General features: G+C 45.4%; 1 protein-coding gene across 5 annotated transcripts in view; it reads right to left on the bottom strand.

Moving 5' to 3' along the window:
* The window catches only part of USP3 (ubiquitin specific peptidase 3), a 70,550-nt gene that overhangs the window by 14,180 nt on the left and 36,813 nt on the right, over window positions 1–19,557 (bottom strand). For 3 of the 5 annotated variants that reach the window (XM_072345457.1, XM_072345458.1, XM_072345455.1), the window contains 3 exons: window positions 6,880–6,940; window positions 5,049–5,180; window positions 252–335 (listed from right to left, as the gene is read on the bottom strand). In XM_072345457.1, coding sequence (XP_072201558.1) covers window positions 252–335; window positions 5,049–5,131 — 167 coding nt within the window. In that variant the 5' untranslated portion in view covers window positions 5,132–5,180; window positions 6,880–6,940. Of the gene's footprint in view, window positions 1–251; window positions 336–5,048; window positions 5,181–6,879; window positions 6,941–14,040; window positions 14,257–18,237; window positions 18,300–19,557 lie in introns of those variants that run through there. The other 2 variants (XM_072345456.1, XM_072345459.1) reach the window with 2 other exon arrangements.

Raw genomic sequence — 19,557 nt, 5'->3', positions numbered from 1 at the left:
AATGAATTTCTAAAGTCCCGCACACACGGCCTCTAAAGGAGCAGCACAGAAGAAACGAGATGAACATCATCAGCCAAACCTCTTCCACTCTGCGCCTCGGTGATGAAAAGGCATTTATAGATTTGCACAGCATCATTCGTATGATGACCAAAACACACTGAATACACACAGAGAACAGAAACAAACAACATGTAAATGATGCAGTGCTGTCAGCCCACCCAAAGCAGCCCGGATGTAAACACACCACTTACTTTTCCAAGTTCTGTAGGTGCTCTCTGACCTTCTGCACCAGTCCCAGCTTGGTGTCATTCACTACAAAGTCATCACAGCGATAACTGCAAAAAAGATTTATCAGAATGAGGAATATCAGAAAAAAAACCAAAACCCACCATATTTATAGATACAGGCATTAAGTAACAATACCAAACGCACATTAATCCAATTTCAGTAAGTTCCCCAGCGCAGTCATGCTGGAAGTGCTGCAGTGATTCACTGGCAATTATGAGGAGGAGAGGAGAACACAGCAGCTGCAAAGTGAGCTTGGTTCCCTCTGAACACTGCCTTACAGCAAGGGGTGGTCCAGGCAAGGTTTCATTGCATGGTTTTTATTTCTAGCTTACTTCTCTATCAGAAAACAGCATCACCTGTTGCTCAACTTAGGACACTGTTCCAGTTAAGCAAAAACTCAAACTTTCTGTGTAACCGAAAGCAGCATCAGCAGACAACCCATACAAGGTTTATCAAGAGGAACTGACATCAGCAAATAGAATATGAAGGGTTTTTTAATCAACACATAGCAGAAATCAATGGATTTGAATCCTGTAAAACTATCATTAAACTATCATTATTGCCATCAAGAGCTGCTGAAGTGATGCGCAGTGCTGGAGTTTCTGCCATGGAGAAAAGAGCAGGGAGGATGAATGAAGGGCCATCATGCTCTGTCCAGCTCACACCAGAGGGCTGTGGCAGCTCACACACACCTCATGCCACAGCCACAAACACTGCTTGTTCTCTCACCATTCACATACGTGCAGAAACACAAACACGAAGAGCGTTGTGAGCTTTTTCCAAGGTAGGAGTGCAAAAATAGCTGAGCTATAAAAACAAACAAGCAAAAGCTGATCCCCCATTGCCAGCAGATGGGCGCAAGGAGGAAAAGCAAACGGTCTCTCAGCAGAATCAGTGCTGAAAAGAACCAAGCCATGGGTATTTGCAACCAATGCCTTTTTGTTGCTTCCTGAGGATCCCAAGTGATGCATAAAGAAATAAAACATTAAAAACCAACCAAACCAACAAACCAACTGCTTCCCTCTGGTGGAGATGCTTCCAGTAATACTGGCTATTGATGCTGCTTACTTGAGAAGCTCACAGCCCAGCATTACAGCACCTGGTTCTGCTACAATGGGATGTCAGCAGCTCCAGACCTGCTGTCTGTACATTCACCACCAGCAAAAGCAGTTACACACACAAGCTTCAAGTAAAAATACCTCAGCAGTAGCAGTGTTAAAGGTACTAATAGTTCCTACATAAACTACGGTTCAGTAAAGGGTGACAGCGATCAGCAAGTTCTGTGACCTACAAAGATTTCACATTGCCATGGAATGCCATGGACTCTCTTATCCACAGTCAGCTCTTCTAACTATTCCTTAAAGGCAAGAAGATGGACAAATACAAGGGCTGTACAAGAAAGGGGGAAGGAAAGACAAGACCCCTTAAAACCAAGGAACAAACGCTGTATGGAACAGCCCAGGAACTGCAAATAGCATTTCACAGCATCTCACAGGGCCAGCCAATAAGCAGCTCACCAACAAGACAACCCATATTAAGGCATGAGAAACAGGAAAGCAAGATAAAGAGCAGAGAGACCCAGCGTCCTCCCCAGCCTTGCACAAAGGCGGCTCAGCTCTGGGTGCCAGGTAGCCCTGTGGCATCCAGCTGCAGCTCTCAGAGTGGCCAGCAACTGAGTGCGTTCTGTGGGGACAACCAGCTTACACTGGGCATGTCTAATAGCACAGCTCCCACTGCTCCTCTCCTCATCTGGCACAGGACTGAGTCCACTATGACACACATTCACATCATCTCAGGTTACTCCTCCGCTGGAGCAGATCCATGCTTTGTAAACTAATGAAGCTATCTCGACTGTCAGGCACAACTGGAACTTACAGCATTCTTTGCTGTGTAAATCTGTGATGCGGTACAAAGGCAGCAGTACTGCCAATGTTAATTCAAACACTGAACTCATCAAGGGATTGCAGAGTTGGGAAAGAAAATGCCCTTCCCATGGCAAGGAGCCTGCAGAGCAGCACTCAGGATGTCTGGTTTCTTCAGAGGCTCTTTCATCTGCAAACAGAAACTTAATACAACCCTCACAATCCAAATGCTGAACACAGCAGCTGTAACTCCTAGACATTAAATAAGGAATCCACAGAAGAGCTACTGCAAGTCATGGGACTTCTGAAAGCTCGACACAGTCAGTTTGGGAGGGGAAGAGGTTTATTTCCCAGGCACACTTTAATCAGCCCTGTTTACTTCTGACAGCCATTTACATTCAGACACAGGGACGGAAAGCAGACAAGTTCATTGCAAGTTTGTAAGCCACCTCATTGCTGCAACTAGAAGAGCTGGTTTCACATCTGCACACGTAGGCTTCCACTCCGAAATGCAATTATAGGGGACTGTTCTGGCCTTGGTGAGAATCAGAGACAAAATTCAATCAACCACATCAGCTCCAACGGTCACAGTAAGGGATGGCTGCAACAAACCCTGCTCTGTGCTCTCGTGACTGCCAAAGGAAAAGATGGGATGGGATTAAATGCCTTCTCACTCTAACAGCCTACACAGACACACTCAGTGCTGCCAGCCAGCTGAGGAACGCAGCTACTGGGAATCCACAGGATGAAAGCAGAACAAGGGTTTTCCACACAGCTCTGTGCCATCAACAAAGCCCCACAACTAAAAAAATAGAAGCACTGCAGAAAAGCCTCCCTGTCACCTTCATAAAAGTAAAATTGAATTAAGTCTTAGGATTCTATTTTCTTGACTTTCAAATTACTGAGGTTGCCCACACTGCTTTGCATGGAACATGCAAGCTCCCCTGGAAGCAACGTCATCACATAAACATCCCAATATCTCACAGCTTCCCATCTACACTGAAGAAGCTGGGAACAGCACTATAAAACTCCACCTGCAGTAGCTGGTTATGGCTGGAGCTCACCCAGCCATCTCCTTCAGCTGGCAAGCAACCCTTACAGCACTGCCCAAAGCACAGGGGCAGACATCAGTCCGAATGCCTTCTGCTGCATCTTTTTACATCTAAGTTCATTTCCACAGAGGGGAAATATACATATATATATATACATACACATATATACACATACATATGTATATTTACACATACATATATATGTTTATGTATGTATATACACACACATGTATGCACACACACACATATATATAAAAGGGTGCAATACCAAATCCAGGTATTTTATAACCAAGTGGAAAAAACCCCAAACATTCTAATGAAAGCAGAGATGCTGCTTCTGAAACTCGCTCAGCTTCACATTGGCACAGCAGACTTGTAATCTGCCAGAGAATTATGCACAAGAGGAAGTCCCCACGGCAAAGCTCTCTGCAATTAGTTCCAGTTCAGCCACTGATGACTCAGCCTTCTGCTTCCATTGCAGCAGAAAACACATCACATGCTGAACTGCTCCTTCTGTGTTCTATCACAAACACGCCATGAAACACCAGTGAGCTTCCAAAAAGGGTGCCCACCCCCCCCTCACAAGCGCATTTTGTTTCAATAGCACGGCATCATCCTCAGTTTGAGCACCCATTTTTTGCAGTGCCCACATTGGGTTTGAGATGAGGTGAGCGGGGAGCTGTGCTGTGTACACACACCGAGCCTCTGTGAGCTCAGGCAGAGCAGGCACACACACTGTTTGGCAGAGCAGATATAATCAAGATTTCAAGTATCCCACTAAAGTTCCTGCATGCATTAAACATTTGTTACAGAAGTCTTCTTTATAAAATGGACACGTGAGCTTCAGCTGATGGACTCTCCCCCTGCGAAGTACACAGAGGCTTTCCGAACAGAACAGTACCCATCCATGGAGCTCTGCATGCAAATAGTTCTACAACACCATAACACTGACCTCCCTAAGATCTGCACTATTTATGTCCTGCACTGACACAGCCCACAAGCAACGACATCACTGACATAAGTGGAAAACCACGAAGCTAACATATAAAGGAGATGCAGCTCTCAACTGTTTTGCTTACAAGTGGAGATGGTGAAAGCACAGAAGCACTGCTTCCAGCTGACTTCCAGCCTTTGCTCTCTGTATGGCAGAGGACCTGGTATTACCAGTGTTAACTGTTAAGCCTCCCTAACAGGGCTCTTTTTCCTTCCTCCAAGAAGCTGACAGCACATAGCAGCCTAGGCCATGTTTCTGCCAACAGAATCACCTCCATGATCATATCATATCATAGTATCATAGTATCATGCGAGTTGGAATTCTACTATTCAACTTCATCAGAGAACTTGATGCTGCCTCCAAGCAGGATCCATCACTCTCCCAAACTCACTCAGCTCTACCAACTCACCACCCAAAAGAGGCCCTTTTTTCCAAAGTAAAGGAAAAAAAGCACATGGGAAACAAATAAACGTGCATTCACACATCTCACATTCACATCTCTTAGGAAGGATCTATGGCACATTACTTAACTTTTTGGTATGCTTACAAATGAAAGGCTCATCCATTAGATGAAAGGAGTAGAGTAACTGAACAGCAGCAATAAAAAGGCAGGTACTAAACAAACTGAAAGCAAACCAAAGCAATTCTATGCTACATAAGCTTATATTTGCATCCAAAAGTTTGAGCTAAGCCACTGAAACACAGGAGTGAAGCCACAACCAACGCTACACAAGCGGTCAGGTCTGGAAATCAAGATGAAGCACATAATATGATATAATGCTTCACAAGAGTCTAAAGTTTACACCTTCCAGTATGGAAAAGGTTGCCACATTACTGCGTTGAGATTCTTACCAGTATGTACTGTAACTACTGCAATCCATACACACAGTATGCTGAACTTTTTCTTGTTTTTCTGTCTTCTTATGATTGGTCATAGGAATCTGTGCATCTTCATAATGCTTTTTTGCATGGCCATTCACGTATCTAAAGTACAGGGGGAAAAAAAAAAGTGAGGCTTTGTAAACAATAATTTCGCCAACATTCAGTGAACAAAGCACAGCAATGACAACAAAACCCATCGCCACACAATCACAACCTAATACACACACAGGCAGTATCATACAAGCATTAAAACAGGCAACTCGCCTACATGAAAACACCAGTTAAATTGGGTTTTTATCTGTTTATTCTCTCACTTTGTCCAAATCAGATTTTCCACCTTCTTCAAAGCAGCCACCAACTGGCATCTCAGTACCCAGGGCCAGCATGTGGGCCCTCACCAGGCCTGTGCACCTCCACGAGCCAAGCAAAGCACTAGTTCCTGCTTTCCTCACTCATAATGTGGTTAGTTCTGCATACTATTTTCCCCATCTCTTTTTCTTAGAAGACTCCTTTTTTTCCCACTCTTTCGTTGGCTCTTTCATTGGCACAGTGAGCACTGCCACACTCAACATATGAGATATCTCTCTAGAAAGTCAGGCATTTTCAGTTAATAAAGTCATCACAAATGCGAGTCCCAAACATCAGCTGACAAATCATTAACTCCTAAGAGTGCATGGCCAGACCGGAGGTGACTTCCACACCCCACACACTTCTCCCTTGCTTAATGCCAACTGCCAGCAGTTCTGCACATCTCCCATGAAGGTTTTCCTAGTCTGGATTTGTCCTCACATGCAGATACAGACAGTTCTGCTAACAGGCTGTGCTAGTGAAGCCGTGTAGCCTGCCCAGGGACACTGCTGTGCTGGCAGAAACCAGACCAGGCAGTTGTGCTTACAGGAGGTGGCTTTTTGCCTGACAGTGCAAATGACAGGTCTACAAAGCCACACTTCCACCAGAAATGCCCTGGTGTTGTAACACAGCTGGTGTTCCCAGTGGGACCTGGAGGATGTACTTCAACTTCACCAAGTTTAACAGCAATGACCCAGAACAAGAGCGCACACACCAGCACAGGTGAAACCGTTCACACCTCAGACACTAAATGGGAACACTGCCTACAGTCTCCATATTTTATTCATCAGGAACATTTATAGAGAAGCAGTTTTTCAACAGTTACCCTGACATATAAACAACAGCACTGACTGTCTTGTTCCCACAAAAATTCTTTGTGTGCTCCAGCTGGTACAGACAAAACCAGGTAAGTATGCTCTGAAGGAATCTGCAGAGGCCCTTACATGCTCTGATTACTGCTTTGTTCCAGAATTACACTGTACATCTACAGTACTTTCTGCCTATGCTGGACACTCGCTTTGTACCCTATGCAAGCTGTGCCCAACTTGGATTTGGGGGTTTCCATCTTGAATGGAACCTGACAACAGCCCACAGCATTAGCTGCTCTCCAGGCACCTTCGTGGAATAACGGCTTGGGTTGGAGGACCTCCAAGGGCCCAAGTCCCAGTGCCTGGCTGCAGGCAGGTTGCTAACCACCCAGCCAGGGACTGAGCTAACTGATCCCACCAGCACTCATGTCTCTTTTGGGCAGTAATCCCACTAGGTACATCCTCCAGACTCTGAGAAGGCAGCAAAGAAGCGTGCTTGGTGTAAGTACACACATTAAATTAGGCCATGGAAGGCTTCCTTTAGGGAATGAAGGCATGCGGGAACCTCTTGAATGAACTGCCTCAGCCAAGCAAGCAAGCAGAGGTCTGACTGAATAACTTTCACACCCACACTTGATACCCACCTTCCACAATGGACACTCGAGCACGTCAGACAGACCCATGGGCTTTTATTTGACCGGCACACTACAAAAGACAGAAAAAGAAAGAAGTGTTAAGGTTCTGCCATTACACTTACATAATCCACCTGGAGAGCACAGTTACACCGAGCAGCGATCTGTGCATTAGCCCACACCACTGCCAGCAGACTGACTGCAGCGCTGCTGCTAAGGCCCTCAGCCTTCTCTCTGACCTGTTACAGCTCAATAAATACAGCCCAATAAAAACATTTGTTGTATGCATTCCATCTGTGTGAGGCCTACTTCATTTCTGCATTGCATTTCAAAATATCAGAAGCCCGAGTTGTAAAAGCACTGGGAATACTTAAAACATGTATTTTCATTTGTAATAAGGCAGCTCACTCAGCAAAGAATAAAAGCTGAGCTCTTCTGTTTCACAAACCTGCTACACGAGAAGCCATTTCCAGAACAAGAGCGCCTGGCAATGCGCTCAGCAGCACACAGATTAAGTCCCCATGTGACACATGAAGATACATGCCATTTCTGCAATAATTATTCTCGTGCTGCATGCTGGTAAAGGCCCTGCCCGTAAGGATTTTGTCCTCTCAGTCATGCACGCATAGCTGAATGCTTAAAAAGCAGCTCAGTGCTCTGCAAATAAGACCTGCAAAAACCACCTTGCACAATTCTCTAAGTTTATAGCTCGGTCTTCTGAGTCTAGAAAAGTGAAGTTAACTATGACATCTTTAAGGGAAAGGTCTGGGTAAGAAGCACGAGGTCCTACGAACCGATGGAGCACCATCCCAGGGTGGACACACACAAACTGCACACCCCAACTCCCACCCCAAGCCAGCAGAGATGTTTCTACAATTCACGTCAACAGCAAAACAAGCACAGAAAGTCATCCGTGCAGGCAGGACACAGAGAAACAACACGGGAGATGAGCAGTTCCACCAGTCAACTCAAGTACAAACATTTGTATATGCCATTAACAACAGTATTTACAGACATACCACTGTGCTTTTAAATACCCACGTCATGTAATGGAGAAGGAAAAATAACAGGTGTGCTTGTGTAGGGGCAAAAAGCAGCAATAAAAAGATAGCTTCCATTTTCCCAAAAACACAAGAGGGTAAAATACCACCTAATTCTTCCACACATAGTAAGTAAGTGCCAGCCAAGGGCCACGGAGGGAGAGAAAAAGAGGGTCTGTTTTGAATCAGAAGAGCAGTTAGTCACTACCTTAGGTACTTCAAAGAGCTAATTACCATCATTAGATTTTGCCTTTTTTGTTTAAAATCAGATGAAAAACAGCAAAACACACAAACATCGCTTCTTGGAGAATTACTTTCTAGTTTGTACTCATTATGACAAATAGCTGCATTTTAATTCATGGGCCCGATCCATGGAATAAGGATTGTATAACATCACAGGGCAAAAAAGCACAACCATTTCTGCATACTGTGAAACAGCAGCGCTTCCCCATCAGCGCCCTTTGGAGCAGTGCTTTCGGTGAGGGCTGGACGACCCTTCAATTGCTGCAATTACTGTATGGTAAATACATTTGCTCACGCTGTCCCTGCTGTTGCTGGATTTTCAACAATGAATTCTCCCATTTCCCAAGCTGATGGCTCCCACAGCCACCAGGGCAGCCTTGCAGTGGATGGCACAGAGCCAGGCAGAGCAGTTCTGCCCTACTCTTCAGGTGTAAGCGGAAAAGGTTTATCTAAATTGACCAAAAAGTTGATTTGGAAAACCCAGATTTTACCCCAGCCAGCAAGAGAAAACAAAGGGGAGACCACGGCCATCATCAGAACAAAAGAGGCAAAATGGATCACTGGTCTGACTTGATACTACATCATTTCCCTGAATTACAGACACTGAAAGGTAAAACATTAACCAGAAGGAAACACAGACAAAAGCATTCACGCACTTTAACAGAGATATGGTATCATACAGTTACTTAAGTGCTGCATGAAAAACCAGTCGATTAAAAAACCCACTTCCATCACCCCACACTTGCCAGAAGCATGAAGCAGTCCTCCCGGGCTGGGAATTGCAGCAGGGATCTCCCACCTGTTAACTAACACCCTTGCTGTCACTATGTCACCATCTGTGGGTGGGACAGGTTCTCAACCCGCAGAAGCCAGGATGCAAACTATTCTTTACTTCCTCTACACACCAGACTGCTGCAGTTCCCCATTCGGGTGCTGTAAGCACTCTCACTGTGTGCCCCAGGGAGTGCTGAACTACACTGAGTGCTCCTCCTGCAGCACTCACACCTCAGTGCACGCTCTGCATGAGGCCTACAAACCAGTCAACAAACAATATTGCTTTCTGCCCTTTACATCAGAAAATAGGGAACAAATGGTTCGCTTGTTTGCTTCAGCTTTCAGGAGGAACTTTGCTCCAATTGCATCACATTAGAACTGCGTAGTTTATCTTTTGCACAAACATCTCCTCCCACAAAGAGCTCAAACAACATGGAGGTGACTCCCACTCCAGACTCTGAAGCAGTTACTGTCCATTACTTGCTGTTAAGAAAGTAAGTTGGGCAGAAATTAGTCTTAAATCATTAGCGAGGGCTCCACTGAGGCAGGTACAACAGAACAGGCGGCAAGAGGACAGGAACTGCTTATAACCTAAATCAGGCTTTATCTGGAAAGAAAGCACAGGACATTCCTTTCAAACACAGTGCTAACGTGAGGCACATGGCTTCAGTGTAGCAAACTCCTTCTCCAATCCGAGCACATTCCACCACCCTGGAACATCACCTTTCAAACAGACTTCTAGTGCTAATGTAAACAAGGAGGAGGGCTGCACTTCTCTAGCAGCCTCCAGTTTGGGATAAAGTTTTGTCCTACACGTGCCTTAGCTACATAAAAAAGCCCATCTGTGTCTGTTACACCTTATTTAGTACCATATGAGCTAGGGCACACCAGCAGCTTTCTAAACTGGGACCACCATGGCCACCTGCAATGGTTCTCAGCTGCCCCGCTCAGCTGTGCTTTCAGAACAGTCCAAGTGGTAAAGCAAAGGTGGCTCAAGAGAGAAAGGAGAACAAACCCGCAGCACCACAGGGCTGTCTGAAACACTGTGCTGTTTGCCACTGCACATTAACATCGAGCCATTCAAAAGGGCAAAAAGACTTTTTTTCCCCCCCCTTCATGTAATAGGAAATGCAAATATCATCTTTTATGGAATGATCCAAATGAAATGTGAATACTCTGCCGTGCAGCCCACAAAGCCATCTGCAGATGAAGAGCATCGATCCATCCCCGAGAAAGGAAACAATCCCACACCACAACGTACAGATACGTGTCTCACACAACTGCAGAACAGCCCTCCTGTCCCTTCAGCTTTCACTTCCCGTGAACCACCCTGACAAACAACGTCCACCACGTTACATCAAGCAGAATGGCTGAGACAGCCAACGAGGCCAGCGCTCACACAGGGCCCCCACCCATCTTCCCCTCACACCACCAAACCTCACTCCTGAGCCCCGACAGCCTTTTTTCCTTGCAGAAAACAGACTCCGAGCTCAGCCATGTGACACAAAAAGGTTTCTGGCAAACCCTCCATTCCTGCAGAACAGAGCTGCATTTTTCCAGTGGAGGAAAGCTGCAAGTATGCAGAAGCGTACAAGCAACCTAAGAAGTTAACAGTGCTGTTTAATAGCACGCAGCACCATTTAGGAGCTGGCAGAAGGAGGAAGCAGGATGAGGAGGAGGCAGGCAGGAAGCAGTTTCTGCAGGGCAGCATCCCCAGAGCACAGCCTGCTGCTCTGCCACGGCCAGAGCAAGACTGACCCAATGCAACTGCAGGAGCACACTCGTATCCCAGCTTTAATACAGTCCTTGTTACACCACCGTGGAGAAGGCCATAAAACATCAGCACCATCAAAGCAGCGTTCAAGAGCACTAATGGAAATGAGAGGTAGGGTCATTAAACTATTTCCAATACCGCATCCTTTACAAAAATGGCCTGCCCTTTGTACTCAAAAGGAGAGGCGCCGACACTAACATCTTCCTGTTATAACCACACAGTTAATTACACCAGCATAATGGCCTGCATAGAAGCAGCTTCAGCCTCAGCGGCCTTCCTCCGGTTCAGCGTTTGTTGTCATAATAGCTCAGCTATACTGATAAAAGCTGGACTGCAAAAGGGCACTGTTCCTGCAGCCAGTATCTGCACCAGCAGCAATATTGACATAGCTGTGGTTGCCCCGGTATTCTGATATTACGCTATGCAAACTGTCCCAGCAACAAGCACTCGGTCACACACACGTACATCTGTGATACACACACAACAACAGCCTGTAGGAGTGTTTGTGTAGACATACACGTGCATCTACTCCCAAACATTTATGTGACAATGCTTTTCAGCATTCTATAAACTCAGACTTGCTCTTCCTTCCGCACTCAGTATGAGTAAGCAGTAACTCCGCAGTCCATGGAGACAATGTGTGAGAGAGCCTTTTCCCAACGCAGCAAGTACAGCTCTCACCTGGGCTGCAGTCTCTGTGGCAAGGAGCACACATGTTCTACGATCCAGACTTCAGGTGAAATATTCAACCACCACAACTGAGACTGGAACCGAGGCTGTTCCACTTAGAATGCATATTAGAGCCATGTGCACTCTTGCTTTCCAACCCATGGACTCTGTAACCTGCCAGACATGCAACAAAACAGCTTCTCGGGGCAAAAAGCAGAAGCCCTGCTCATCATAGAACATCAGTCAAGACCACAGCTGACCTGGGTATGAGCATCATCAGGCTCTTCCACGCTGACATAAGTCACATATCAGCTGAAGTAAAGGAAGCCTTCAAAAACACAGGTGTCCTCCAAGGTAAGCCAGTACCTTGACAAGGAGCACAACAGCCACAGTGGATATTTCTATGTAGGTTATTAGCAAGTACACATTTTTTGAACACAGCTGATTGTGTTCCCATTTTCTGACTTCACATTCTTCAAAAAGGAAACTGTACTGCAAAAGGTGGTTGGTACAAGCACAGCTGCAAGGTTACTGACTGACACCAGCACCTCTGTACATACAAGGGAGGCTCCAAGACAGTGAAACGAGCACCCTCAGTAAGCATGTGCTCACAGAACTGTAAGGTAAGCCCTGCACTGCAATGCACAGAACAGGCTGAGGCCCAGAACACCAGCATTGCCTGACCTCCATGCAGGCTCCAGAACCCAAACACCAAGTTAAGTGACCATGGTGGCTGTTTTTGCAGGGGGCCAGGGAAGGCCAAGCTGTACAGATCTGGAAGTATCTGCTCCACATACTAGGAACTGTGAATTAGCCACTTCCAAGTGAGCAACTGTAACGAAAACCAAGAGACTGAAACAGGAAAATGCTACAGGACTATTTTTCAACCCTCTCAGTAGATTAATGTTGCCTTCTAGACAGAAAAAGAAGGTAAAAAGAGAACGTTATAGGCTCTGAATACAGGTGAGGCGTGCTACTCCTTAGTCACAGGCCAGACATTTCACTGTCTAGGTTTTAAAGAGTATTTCCCACCTAACTTCTCATGAAGCTCTTCTTTCTATCCTACCTCCAGCCCAGTGATGAGAAGTTCAGAAATGGACCAAACTCCTTCAAAAGTACCAATATTAGAAAAATACACTTTCTGCTTACAGACCTTTTAGTTCTCTCGGTTGGACACTGTTGGCCATTTTAGAAAAAATGGCGTTCTGCTGAAAATGAAATCAAACAGAAGGGGAGGTCATTTTTAATTGGATTATTTAAATGCTGCTTCTAAGTCAGTCAGAGCCCAGAAGCTAAAGGAAAATCAAAGAAAAAATTGAATGTAATTACATTAAGCCAAACTAAGAGAATTTAGAAGGAAGCGAGGTTCCTGGCAGGCACTGCTAACAATCCAGGAATGCTAACATTCTTTCAGCATTGCACACCCTTGTAAAGAGACGTGCAAGGAAGTCATTACTGCATCAAGTCTTAGCCCACCTGGAACCACATCCAAAAGTACAAGAACACAGACTCTAAAGATGATAAAAGATGCTGCCCTTACCTTAAAGCTATGGAAAAAAATAGCAAACATTTCTTCTGCTGCGATCTTTCAGCCAAACCCCAAAAGACTGAGTATTTAGTGAGAAAACAAAGTCAGCCTGTCATAGCCTGACCCTGTGGAATCAACTGCTGTCTGTGCTCATGCATAACAATAAACGCGGCATCTTGTTGCTCAGTCCCAAGTAAGGCATTTCACAGATGGTTACAGTGGGCCACTCTGCTACAAAGGAAAAACACTTTTAATTGGAACATACTAACCAAGAAGTGGATTCGAACATAAGGACGTGGGTAGGTAAAGCGTTTTTCACAGAACAAGGAGGTCACAGAAGAGTTCACCGCACTTCTAACAGTGAGCAATGTCTGTCAGAGTGCACCGTGATTAGCTCCAGCTGCATCTCATTCACCTCCCACATTCCTTACCCTCAAGCAGGAGGTCCTACAGCTCAGCAATTTCACTGTGCTATCAGAATTCCACGCTGAAAATCTTGCACTCTGGTAACTGCGTGCTTTTCATTTGCCTGTAGCTCAGTGCTGGGGAAGCAGCTGGGCGGGAAAGGCAAACTTTCTGCATTCAATCCGTGCAAAAAGACGAACCAGTTCCCGAGGAAGTGGTTAAACAAGCTCAAGGAGAAAGGCTTCAGATCATGTACAGAACTGAGACACAGAGCATGCTGTGCTTCCTCTGTTACTGAGAAGGAAAGAGGTCACTTAACACTACTGAGCAGACCCAGTCATTTAGTAAAGCAAAAGCAGACGTACAGCAATTTTTAATGTACCGGCTACCTTAATAATTAGTATTCACATTTAAATACAAACATACATCAACTTATTACATGTATAAAAGCCAAATGCCGACCCTCACAGGGAAACAGACATTATTCTACATTATAGCAGTAATATGCCAAAAAAAAAGAGATTCAATCTTTACATTAGAGCAAGACAGAAACGAATTACACAAACAGTCATGCTCAGCTGCCAGAAAAAGCACAGCAAAGCCAGAAGTATAATGTAATCTTCAAACCCTTAAGGAAATGAATCTTCTTGAATCAGTCAGCAATCAGTCTCAGGCCAAACAAGTCAAGCTGGGAGCAGGAGGGGGAAAAAGGGGAGACAGCAAGAAAGCCTCTTACTTACCTTAGCCAACCTAGTTATGAATGGACTCATTTGTAGCACTTGCATTTAATTCCTATTTCCCCCACACTATGCAAAAGACTCATTTCTAACCATCCCTCAGAGGAGAAAAATGCCCAGTGGACAGACTATTAGCAACTGAAAACTTTACAACCAAACACAGGCAAATAAATCCAAAAGGGCTGCAGCAGTTGTGAAAATAAGCACTTTTACTCTGGCACGGACTCACTGCACTCAGACTGGATTCTAAATGGCGCGTGCAACCCACCTTAAAACATAAATCAATATCTGCCCATTTGGTTCTGATGAGAACCACCCCCAAGCCCAGCACCTCGCTGCTCTCAAGGGAAACAGCTGTGCTTTGTGAGGGGGGAAAGCCCAGCTCTGGGAGGAATTATCTTATTTGGGCAGGCTGTCTGTGGTTAGTGGGACTGGATTCAAGAGCGCAATCAAATCTGTCAAAGGAATTTCATAGCTACATTTTCAAGATCCAAAACCAAACAAATATTCCATAGGAGGAAAAAAAAAGCATTGCTTTGGCATACCAGCAGAGGCTGCTGAATGGGAAGTACATTTACCACGTCAGCTACGCTTTAAAAAGCCCTTTTATAATCAAGGAAATGGAGGGCAAAAGTTTAAATGGCCCCAGTAATAAGGATACCATAAAGCAGTACTTTACCTGGTATCATTCAGATTCACTCCACAAGAACAACTGTTTGCTCTGATCATCTCAAAATACCTATCAGAAAAGCCTCAGCTAGTTTCCTGGATTTCTGAAGCAGCTGCACTTTCTAACCTCCATGGAGGCCTTTGACTACTCTTCAGCTACCCGAAGGATATTTATTACCAACAGAACAGAAAATGATGCAAATGTGTTCCTAAAAGCAACGCAGACCAGGTGAGAAATGGCTCAGAGCTTTATTTCCCTCCAAGCAACGTCTGAAACTTTCACTACAAACCTCAGGCATAGATGCAACAACAAAAAAAGTCACTACTCTAATGGCCTCGGCACCTTACAGCCCTACAGAAAAATGAACCAACAGTAATGCACTGGGTTGGGTGTGTTTCTGGTTTTCTGTTTGCTTTTTGCATTTTCAGTTTTTAACCAGCTGCACATCTTGAAGGGATTAGGACAGGCAGGTGAACATAACTGCACTTCAACCAGCTGTGGTGAGATCTGAACTACTCTGTAGCCAAGGCAAGAGCATGCCAGGCTCAGTGCAGTCTGTCCTGCCCTCTCTATCCCACTCCCAGAACACCTCAGAGTGCCGTGTCCCCTCACCATGATGGTGCACTTTGAGGGGTTAATTTGGAATCCTCAGGAGTAAAATCTGTCCATCAAAATTTAGCATCAAGATCCTCGTGAAGATTAGACCTAGTTTCCAAACAAAGGCAATGGATGTTTGGCTGCTGCCTTCCTTTGGAGCAGTCTCTTTCATCAGCTAACATTCAAGTTTTGATCATGATTTTGTTGAGTAGAATAAAAGAAACTTTTGAAAAGAAAGCCTAGAAAACATTAAGCACCATCAATTCACATCAGGGTGTTTTTTTTTTGACTCAAATGTGCTTTTAAAAATGCCAAGTATTTGAAATCAAATATTCCTCTCTTCGTGTTGGAGAGAAAAATGAGGTCTAGCCTACGAGACTGAAATTGAGACTCTGTCCCCACCCCAACAAACATAAATCCTCCTAAAAAACTAAAAAAGCAACAGATTCAAATGGGGAAAAAAAATGTTCACAGTTTTAATGAAAACAAGACCGAGTGTAAAACAATACAAGCCAAAGCTAATAAGCTTTACTTGAAAACAGCCTATAAAGTCTGAAAAAGAACTAAGAAGCATTCCTGCATTGCGTTAACCCAAAGAAATGCATGAAAGACCAGTCATCTTCAGAATGCAACCAAGTAAAAGAGGTAATATATATTAAAAATATAATATGTAATTATATATATTATATAATAATAACAATTAATAATAATAAATTAATAATAAATAATACATAATAATTAAATAATATATATAATATATAATACCTCTTTTACTTGGTTGCATTCTGAGGATGAATGGTCTTTCATGCACAGACCATTATGTCCACACGCTAACCCTGAGCCTGCATGCTGCTGACTGAAAATAACTGGTCATAAGAACAAAGTTCTACCTACCCCTTCCACATTCTGCAAACTCTTCCCATCTTCTGCTAAGAATGGAAGAGGAAACGAGCATCTTGAGTAAAAGGAAAAAGACGGACAAATAACTCACAGAGACGGGATGAAAAGAGAGATAGCTGAGGCCTGCATCCCTGTGCATTTGTGGTGCTTCTCTTAAGGCCCTGCTAACAAGCGCCCAGCAGCCTGGCAGAACGCTCCTGCCCACCCCACCACAAAGCAAGAGGTGTAACACACTTAGCAGGAGACATCTTCCAAAGACCGTAACAGCGGTGGGCTCTTCTACTCGGCCCAAAACATCTGCACTCATAAATCAAGTGTTCAGTGACATTCTGGGTAATTCTGATCTTAAAAAACAAACAAAAAAGCCATTTTGAAAATTACCTTAAGAACGGCATGAAGTTGTAATTCAGCACGCAGGCTTCTACGAGAATCAACCTGCTCCCTTGTACGTGCTCTCCTCCATAGTTTTTCTAGTCCCAGCGTCATCTGCAAACGCCACAACGTATGTTTCTGACCAACTGCAAAACTACAGCTCTCATTCAGCACAAGTTGGAATGCAAGAAACAGATGTCAGGCAAGGACCTTTTGCTGCAGCAGGAAATGCCACTCTGCAGCCAGAACTGCTCTGCGACAGCTAACAAAACCACACTGCTGAGAAGAGATTCTGAAACACGAGTTTTAAATATACTCCAAAAGTGCAATTCTGCTGTAAAACTAATTCAGTCTCAGATCGCAGTCTCAGCAGGCACGATTCCATCCGTCTATCACAGTTCTTCTAAAGAAAGAACTTCAGTTCTACATTAAACAACCAATGTGTTCAACTTGTGCAGAATAAAGTTGACAAAATCCTTCGGACTGGCACAGGCGTGCTTAAAAGACTGCAGCTTTGTTTAGATGAGGCACAGCTCCCTGCGGCTGTGTGAGCCTATGAGAAGTCGTTGGGCAACACCACATGTGAGCTGTTCCAGAGTGCTTCTCACAGCTGCATGATTTGCACAACAGCGCTGAAGGTGAGGCACATCACAGCGCGCTGCTCCACAGCACTCAGCCAATGCCTCCAGCTACTCTGCTTCCAGCTGCAGCATTCGTCTCAGAAACGGAGGTGCGTGGAGTTAGCAGCCAGCTGTGTGCAGTATGTCACTGCACTAATTAAAAGCAATTTTCAGTTTCCGTACCGTCTCTAGTCCACATATGAATTTTATCTCCTCTTAAATGCTCAATTACAACAACAACAGCCTTGCCTCTGGATCTCCAAAAAGGTGTTCTGTGCTCTTTTGACAGCCTTAAAGCTCCCCAGAGCAAATGCACACTGCTTTCTGTATTGCTGTGCCGAGCACCTTTGACAGGACTGAATACTCAGGAAAACAGGCCTTCCTCCGAAGAGGTGCTTAAAAACTCCAGCCACACAAACCTGGAACAAAAAGATTCACACTTGACCAGCACAGTGCCATCAGTGCCTGCCCTTGCTGCTTTCTCAGAGCCTCCTGCCATCACAGAGCCTCCTTAGCAATGCTGCAGGTAGCTTCTCGAGAACTGACCTAGGCCAAAAGAGCAATTCAGGCTGGCATACATGCTTCTCAATTCCCTAACCTTAGTAAGGCTGGCTTCCAAATACCAGGTTCTGATGCAGCACCATTCCATGGTACCATCATACACCTCCACAAGACTCAGAAGTGCATTCCTATCACCCTGTGAAGTACTTCTGCCATCAAGAGCATTCACAGAGGAAGAGGTGAATCACAAACATCCGTCACTCACTCCGTGCGACACTTCCAGGCCCTCAAATCCCAGTCAAGATAGTGACAGAAATAGCCACTATTGGTCTGAAGTGTGAACTCGCTCTCCCACCCACTGGGTAATGCCCTGCTATCAGCAACCAGCCAGCCGTGCTTCCTGCATCGCTATCTTCACTTGCACTCCTTTTCTGGAAAGGTCAGCAGCGCTCAGAGCAGGACTGGCCGCAAGGTCTGAGTCATTCTGAGACAACGCGCGAGGTGTCGGATGCCGTATCATTACACACTGCACAGAATTACCTTTAAACATTTTTCTGCAGCTGAAGCAACAACGTCAACACGGAGAATCGAGTTCACAGAACCTTGGAAAACAGCATCGAAGGCAACAGGAAATGCATTACAATTTTACAAGATACTTATTTATGTCTCTTTATTGAATTGTACGTCACCAAGCTGCAGTCAGACGCTGCACTTATTGTGAACAGACAGAAACCAGTATTGCGGATCTCAAAACTAATCTCACTGAAACAAGCACAGACAAGAAACAGAGAGCACTCCATGCTCTTAGGAAGCAAACCTAACAACATACACCAGCAGCTGTAGCTCGGAAGGAACGCGCTGCATTTTACCAGATCAATAAGAACACAAAATTCATTTCTGAAAATAACTGGTTTTGATCGAGTTAAGCCGACACGAGCCTGCTGTTTGCCCATTGCAGCCTCTGAGAGTCAGCACGTTCTCTTTGCAAGCACCGTGTGACTCCGTATGTTATGGATTTCATTAAAAGCACAGTGACGGGAGGCACTCCTGGAGGTACGGCACCATTACAGACCTGCTCGGTTCCCCCTGAGCCCAGCTCCCTCCTCCTGCCCCCAGACTGTGGCAAAACCGCTGCACGCCCAGCAACCCAACCAGCCACCTCCCTGCTCTGGGCAAACACCCCCAACTGACAGAGAAGACGCTGTACTGACTGCTGACCTTCCCCACTTGGGAGCGTGCCCAGCAGGACCTTGTACCTGCAAACCGGCCTATTTTTGCAGCAGAGGAGCTCTGTGAATAGCTGAGGATATGGTTTTAGTCAATCAACTTGAAGCTCTCTGCAGGGTGGGCCCCTACTGCCACGTACTTCTGGATGACACCTTTGCTCACCCAACACCCTGAAGACAACAGATACTGAGTTAGGTGTCTCACAAAGAACTTTTTAATACAGAAATGCCACACAAAAAAACAAGTTTTCCTGCACCCCTTCCTTCTTTCAAACCATCCACGGAGATTACTCCCCTGCAAAGCGTGCTCCCCTGTAACCACAGCGCTGCAGTGACTGACGCTGCCGGTTCTGCCACAGGAAGCAGCAGCACCACACCTCAGCTCCAGGAAGCTGCCACCACAGGAGCGAGCTCTGGCAGCACGCTTCCTCCACTACAGCACAGATCTGCAGGACAAAGGACAACCGCCATCCCTTAAAAACGAGTCCAACCTTAAACACAGCCCACACGTCCCTCCATCTGTCACTTCCACCCGTAGGGCTCCGCGCGGTGCCCACAGACACGCAGCGCGGTGCTGCTGCCCAGAGCGGGCCCAGCTGGCACCACACACGCTGTGCTGCCCGTGCTTCAGCGC

Source organism: Excalfactoria chinensis, chromosome 10 (assembly GCF_039878825.1).
Source record: "Excalfactoria chinensis isolate bCotChi1 chromosome 10, bCotChi1.hap2, whole genome shotgun sequence".
NCBI classification, from domain to species: Eukaryota; Metazoa; Chordata; class Aves; order Galliformes; family Phasianidae; genus Excalfactoria; species Excalfactoria chinensis.
Note: the sequence above shows the minus strand (reverse complement) of the source record. Positions and strands in the feature narration are given on the sequence as shown.